The following is a 7,598-nucleotide window of genomic DNA, read 5'->3' on the forward strand; positions in this document are numbered from 1 at the left end:
CCAGGCAATGCAAGAACCTCGAAAAGATGTGCCGTTACGGCCTCCCATGGGAACGATACACGTCATCCTTGCTGCCACAGGAAGAACCGGCTCATTTCCTTCCAGGGTGCTGTCCGTGGCGCGACTTTCTGCCGAGGACAGGAAAGAGAGTGTAAAAGGTTTAAAAAGGGAAGCCCTTTAATATTAGGATTCTCGAACGAAGATAAGAGGGGAACTATCCAACCTCACGACGATGCCTTAGTAGTTACACTGAGGATCAGAGGTTTCGATGTGAAGAGGGTACTGGTAGACCTGGGCAGCACGGTAGAGGTAATGTACCCGGATCTATACAAGGGGCTGAACTTAAGGCCGGAGGATTTGACTGCTTATGACTCTCCCTTTATCAGCTTCGAGGGAAAGACAGTTGTACCAAAAGGGCAGATCAGATTACCCATCCAGACCGGGTCAGAGGTAGTGGAGGTGGACTTTATCGTGGTCGATGCCTACTCGCCCTACACGGCGATAGTAGCCAGGCCATGGATCCATGCCCTAGAGGCCGTGTCTTCCACACTTCACCAAAAGGTGAAATACCCGTCCGGAAGCCAAGTGGAAGAGATTCGTGGAGATCAAGCCATGGCTAGGCAATGTATGGTGGCCGCCATCTCACGTTGGTCCAGGGCCGAGTCCTTGGCTCCTGAAAACTTATAGCAACCAGCCACCTCGGCGGGGCATATTAGCGGGCCAGCCGAGGAGATAAAGTGTGAAAGTTTGGAAAAGTTTATCGTGGACAAGGACCCAGAGAGATTTTTCCAGGTCGGCTCGGAGTTGCCTCCTCAAGAGAAAGAGGAGTTGGTCGGGTTTCTGAAGAGAAATGTTGATGTGTTTGCATGGGATGCTTATGATGCCCGGGGGGTTGACCCTAATCTCATTTGTCACCACTTGAATGTGAACCCATCCTCCATTCCGAAGAAGCAACCCCCCGACGTCCCTTGAAAGAACATGCCAGTGCCATTAGAGACGAAGTGACAAAGCTGAAAAGGGCAGGGGCTATCAAATAAGTCTTTTACCCCGAATGGCTGGCAAATACGTTGGTGGTAAGAAAGAAAACGGGGAAGTGGCGAGTCTGCGTGGACTTCACAGATTTGAACAAGGCATGCCCGAAAGACCCATTCTCGTTACCTCGAATTGACCGATTGGTAGATGCGACTGTAGGCCACCCTCGAATGAGCTTCCTGGACACCTTCCAGGGCTATCATCAGATACCACTAGCACTAGAGGATCAAGAGAAAATGGCATTCATGACACCCGTCGGAAACTATCACTATAAGGTGATGCCCTTTGGACTAAAGAACGCAGGGTCAACCTACCAAAGGATGATGACAAGAATGTTCGAACCTCAGCTAGGCAAAGTTATAGAAGTCTACATAGATGATATGGTGGTAAAAAGTAAGGTGGTGTTCGAGCACGTGAAAGACCTAGAGATCATCTTTGGCATCTTAAGGGAGCATAAGTTGCGGCTCAATGCTTCCAAGTGTTCATTTGGGGTTGGATCTGGGAAATTCCTAGGCTATATGGTAACTTACAAAGGGATAGAGGTAAGCCCAGAACAAATCAAAGCGATTAATAGCCTACAGGCTCCTCCGAATCTGAAAGAGGTGTAGAAACTCACTGGCATGATCGCGGCATTGAACCGGTTCATATCACGATCTGCAGACCGATGCCGAAATTTCTACCTCTTAATGAATAAATGGAAAGGGTTTGAGTGGTCGGAGGATTGTGTCCTGGCCTTCCAGCAATTCAAAGAATACGTGTTGCGACCACCCATTATGTCTAGCCCTGAGGCGGATGAGGTACTGTTTGCATACATAGCGATAGCCCCTCATGCTGTAAGCCTGGTACTGGTATGGGATGATAACGGAGTACAGCGACCAGTGTATTACGTAAGTAAATCATTACACGAGGCTGAAGTTCTTTACTTACCATTGGAGAAGGCAATTCTAGCAGTGGTGCATGCCACATGAAAAATCTCCCATTACTTTCAGGCACACACGGTCATTGTTCTAACCTAGCTTCCCCTTCGATTAGTGCTTCGAAGCGTCGACTACACAGGAAGGATCGCCATGTGGAGTGCACTTTTAGGGGCCTTTGATATTAAATACATGCTGAGGTCCTCTGTCAAGGGTCAAGTCCTCGTGGACTTAGTCGCAGAATTCACAGAACCCTCTATAGAAACAATAACCGAGAAGGAAGACATGGATGGAAAATCGGTTGGTACAATCTCAGCGCGAGAGATCTTGCGTTGGGAAGTCTACATGGACGGCGTGGCCAACCAGAGAGGATCTGGAGTTGGACTAGTTCTAATATCGCTCGAAGGTATTGCCATTGAAAAATCGCTAAGACTCGGCTTTTCGGCTACGAACAATGAGGCCGAGTACGAAGCTTTACTTCAAGGAATGATGATGGTTCAAAAATTGGGCGGAAGGGCAATGGAAGCGTTCTCGAACTCCAAATTGGTCGTTGGCCAAGTGATGGGTGAGTTAAAAGCTAGAGATGCTAGAATGCAAGAGTATCTCGGACGAGTCAAACGCCTGCAGTCAGACTTTGAATCCTTCAATCTGACAAATGTTTCCAGAAGTGGGAACACACGTGCAGATTTGTTGGCCACTCTTGCCACGTCCTCGGCATATGATCTGCCGCGAATGATCCTTGTTGAGGATCTAGGCCAAACGAGTTCAATTAGAAGAGACGCAGCTCAGGTCCATCAGGTTAGAAAGAGTCCCAGCTGGATGGATCCTATAGTGAACTTCCTCAAAGACGATACATTGCTAGAAGGAAACTTGGAGGCCGAGAAGATACGGAGGAATGCTCCTCGGTTTTGGTTATCAGAAGGCCGCAGGCTATACCGACGCTCTTATTTTGGGCCGTACCTGTTATGTATACACCCAGAGGAATCCGAGTCCTTGCTTGAAGAGCTACATGAGGGGATTTGTGGAAGTCACACAAGAGGGAGATCGCTGGCGCACAGGGCTCTCACCCAAGGATATTAGTGGCCGAACATGCAAAGAGAGGCCCAAGAATATGCGAAGAAGTGTGATCAATGCCAGAGATTCGCCCCAAATATTCACCAACCAGGAGGAGTCCTTAACCCCCTCTCCAGCCCTTGGCCGTTTGCTCAGTGGGGTCTTGATATTGTCGGTCCTTTCCCTAAAGCAGTAGGGAATAAGCGATACATAATAGTCGGCATCGACTATTTCACCAAGTGGGTAGAGGCTGAACCTTTGGCCAACATCAGGGACGTGGATGCCAAGAAATTCATTTGGAAAAACATTATTACGCGCTTCGGAACTCCTCACACCCTCATCTCGGACAACGGTCTTCAATTTGATAGTAAGAACTTCAGGGAATACTGCAACGAGTTTGGCATCACGAACCGATACTCCACTCCTGCCTACCCCCAAGGAAATGGGCAAGTCGAGGCCGTGAACAAAGTCATAGTGAGCGGTCTGAAAAAGAGATTGGATGATGCAAAGGGGAGATGGGTGGAAAAGCTCCCGCATGTTTTATGGACCTATCGAACGATGCCGCGACGGTCAACGGGTGAAACTCCCTTTTCAATGACTTATGTGGCCGAAGCCGTACTCCCGATCGAGAGCAACTTCTCCACATTGAGGTCTAGCACTTTTACCCCAGAAAACAATGACGAATTACTAGAGAGAAGTCTAGACTTAGCTGAGGAAAAAAGGGAAAAAGCGATGATCCATATGACCTATTATCATCAGAAGCTAAAGTAAGGATATGATGCTAATGTAAAGTTGCGACCTTTAAGTCCAGGCGACCTCGTAATGAGGAAGATTCTCGGCAATGCTAAGAACCCTTCTTGGGGCAAGTTGGGACCCAACTGGGAAGGACTGTATCGCATCACATCTGTGGTCGGAATAGGTGCTTACTACCTAGAAGACTTAGATGAAAAAACTGTATCTCGCCCGTGGAATGTAAATAATCTAAGAATATATTATTATTAATGAAAACAGCTCTACCTATGTTTTGTTCCATGATCATCGCATACCCATTGGTCCATTTCCATCTATCCAAGTTTTAAACAGAATCTAAGTCGTGCATGGCTCCTCGGACCAGAGACTTAGTGGAAATTAATAACTTATGGCATCTATACAAGTTTTAAACAGAACCTAAGTCCTGCATGGCTTCTCGGACCACAGACTTAGGGGAAATTAATAACTTATGACATCTATATAAGTTTTAAACAGAACCTAAGTCCTGCATGGCTCCTTGGACCACAGACTTATGAGAAATTAATAACTTATGGCATCTATACAAGTTTTAAACGGAACCTAAGTCCTGCATGACTCCTCAGACCACAGACTTAGGGGAAATTAATAACTTATGGCATCTATACAAGTTTTAAACAGATCCTAAGTCCTGCATGGCTCCTCGGACCACAGACTTAGGGGAAATTAATAACTTATGGCATCTATCCAAGTTTTAAACAGATCCTAAGTCCTGCATGGCTCCTCGGACCACAGACTTAGGGGAAATTAATAACTTATGGCATCTATAAAAGTTTTAAACAGAATCTAAGTCTTGCATGGCTCCTCGGACCACAGACTTAAGGGAAATTAATAACTTATGACATCTATCCAAGTTTTAAACAGAAACTAAGTCCTGCATGGCTCCTCGGACCACAGACTTAGGGGAAATTAATAATTTATGGCATCTATCCAAGTTTTAAACAGAACCTAAGTCCAGCATGGCTCCTCAGACCACGGACTTACGGGAAATTAACAAATTAGGACACTTGTGTGATTTTAAGGTACATGCGTAGTTTAGTATAATGGCATCTATTGTTCTAAGTTCGCCACACGGCATTGCCTTTTCTCATTCGTTTATATTTGTTTATATTGTTGCAAACATTAAATAGAGGAACTGTATTTGCTTTGAACAAAATAATGGAATTATATCAACATCAATCATAAGTACCAAAAGAGAATGGAAAAAAGAACATTCTATATTAATAAGCCGAGGTCAATACAGAGAGAGGTCTTTACAAAAGAACAAAAAATAAGACAACTCCCGTTCTAAAAAAAAAAAAAAAATGAAATACAGTAATTAAAAACCCTACAGGCTAAGCCTCAGTAGGAGGATTCTCTTTCTGCTCTGGTTGAGGAGGAGGAACCACTTTGGCTTGGGAATCTGCCCCAAGACCCTCGGAGATGGACTCCTTGGTAGGATCCTTGGCATTATTAAGCAAAGGGATGGCATCAGGAATAACCAGGGCTTGCTCGGAAGCTTCAGGGGCGCCTTCAGGGATCTCTCGGATCTCAAGAGGGAAGAAGGCCTTCTCGGGTAACCTCAATGCCGAGTCTGCAGGAACCCCTGCAGCATCAAGGGCATGAGCCCATGAGATGCTGCAGTAATCCTTGCATACCTTTGGAAGCTCCTCAGAGAGCCTGGCTTCAGTCTCCTCAACCCCAAGCTGATAAGAGGCCTTCTTTTCAGCCTCGGTTGCTTCCCGAACTAGCTGAACCTCTTCTTTAGCCAGCCGGACCTACTTCTTGGCTTTCTGTAACGCCACCTTGAGATCCAACACTGTTTGCCTTTCAGTGGCAAGGCTGGTCTCAGTCACAAACAATTTCTGGCGCTGGTCCTCGGCTTGGGTTTCAGCATTCTTCAAGCTAGCCTCGGCGCTCCGGCGGTTTTTCTCTGCCTCTTTGAACTTCTCCGAGAGTTCAAGATTCTCCTGCTTGAGGGACCCTACAAATCTCTCAACCTCGGCGCGAGACTGAGCCTCAGCTTCGGCTAAGTTGCGGTTGTTGCGGCAGTACTCCTCGGCCACAAACACCTGCTGAGTGATCTGCCCACAAAACAACAAGACAATGTGTTAGAATGCAACAAGGTCTAGTGATTTAATGAAAGGATAGAAGAGTCACTTACCATTGCAAGGTCCCTCTTGAGGGATAGAAAGAGCTCAGGCTGGGAGAATCGCCTGTAGGCCTCCATGTCTCGAGGAAGGAGCACTGGCTGCTCCAGGGCCTCTGCTATGTATCCTGCTCGGCCCCTGTTGTATTCTTGGACCGAGGCAGTATAGGGAATAGTGACCCCGTCTACCTCCAGCTTCGGGCTCCAAGTGCGCGGATTAACACGCATTTCGGCTCAGTTCTCTTCCTCCCGGTTTTCTAAGGAGGAAGTCCTTTTATTCTTCTGCCCCCGGGTGGTTTTTTGCTGCTTGACCGAGCGGGGGACCACCTCGCCTTCCTCAGAGGTGTCAACCAGCCTTTTCTTCTTTAGATCTGGGTTAACCTTAAGGCCGAGATCAGACGGGAGCTGAGGAGTGACCGGAGAAAGAATAGGGGTCTGCAATTGAGCTGGTGCCTTAGATGATTGACCCTTGCCTCGGGTGGCCATCAACTCTTTAAGGCTTTTTCCTTTGCCGAAGGCCATATTATCTACCTCTTCGTTTGAGGAGTCGTCCGAGCAGGCTATAACTATTGGCGCGCCGACCACTGAATTTTGGTCCTGCTCTTCCTCGGGATCAGAAAGCACAATCAGAGGAGCTTTGGGAATATCTTCTTCGAAGTAGAACTCGTCTATCTCCTCCTCTAGAGAAAGATGAGATGATTCAGCTTGTTCTTCAGGTTGTGCAGCAACCTTAAGATTGTCTGGTGGAGGCAATTGCACAACTGGTGGAGGATTCCGAACGCCAGGTAACACGACATGCTTGAGATCTTGTCGGGCCAAAAACTTGGGCTTGGATATGTCAATCCTAGCTAACCTTGGACAACCAGCTCTTATGGCATGGCCAATGGCTTGGAAAGAGTGGGTTAGGGGTTGGTAGCCCAAAACCAAATGAGCCGCGTATAGCTGCCTGTCCTCAGTAACATAGATTTTTGACCTCAACAGATAGTTCAAGGCCTGAACGTTTACGTGGCTCAGCTTAGGAGCAACTTGAGCTCTATCTATAAAAGAGCCGAGAAGGAGATTAGAGTTAAGTTATAAATTTTTTTGATTCTTAAGCAAAAAAGGGAATGAATCCAAAGAGCTAAGCCCCCTCCCTAAAGGATTGGCTCTAAAGGCGCCGCACCTGGAATTCTTGCCCGAGTTAGACAATGAAAACCATCACTCCACTCTCCTGAGGCAATGAGGAAATCATCCTTCATAGTCTTATTGGATATGGGGAGGCAGGAGATTAGCCTAATGACCTCAGACCGAGATTTAAGATAATACCCCCCTTTCTCGATGTAATGGAACTCGTACAGATGAACCACATCGTGCCAGGTAAGGCCTAGACCCATTCGCTCGTTCAGAACATCTACGCAGCCTAATAACTTGAACATGTTTGGAGCGCACTGATGCGGTGTCAACCTATGATGGTACAAGTAGTCCCGGGTAATCCTACGCATAGGAAGTGTCATTCCCCCTTCTATGAAAGCAATCATGGGAATGACGACTTGACCCACATCTCTATCTGTTAATATTCCTTCTGGGGGACAATACTGCAGAACCACACCCGGTGGGATATGATATTTTGCCCTAAAGGCCTCCATGGCAGCCGGGGTATCTACTAGATCCTTGAATCTACCCATCTAAGCTAAACTGGGGGGACA

The 7,598-nt window shown here is 47.0% G+C and overlaps 1 protein-coding gene across 1 annotated transcript; it reads left to right on the forward strand.

Annotated features, from left to right (window-relative positions):
* The first annotated feature begins 312 nt into the window (after positions 1-312).
* Positions 313-687, forward strand: LOC126728644 (uncharacterized). The gene has a single exon (XM_050434438.1). It carries the CDS (start codon positions 313-315, stop codon positions 685-687), a length of 375 nt encoding a protein of 124 aa, XP_050290395.1.
* Positions 688-7,598: the final 6,911 nt, after the last annotated feature.

This window comes from Quercus robur, chromosome 5, assembly GCF_932294415.1.
Source record: "Quercus robur chromosome 5, dhQueRobu3.1, whole genome shotgun sequence".
Classification (NCBI taxonomy): Eukaryota; Viridiplantae; Streptophyta; class Magnoliopsida; order Fagales; family Fagaceae; genus Quercus; species Quercus robur.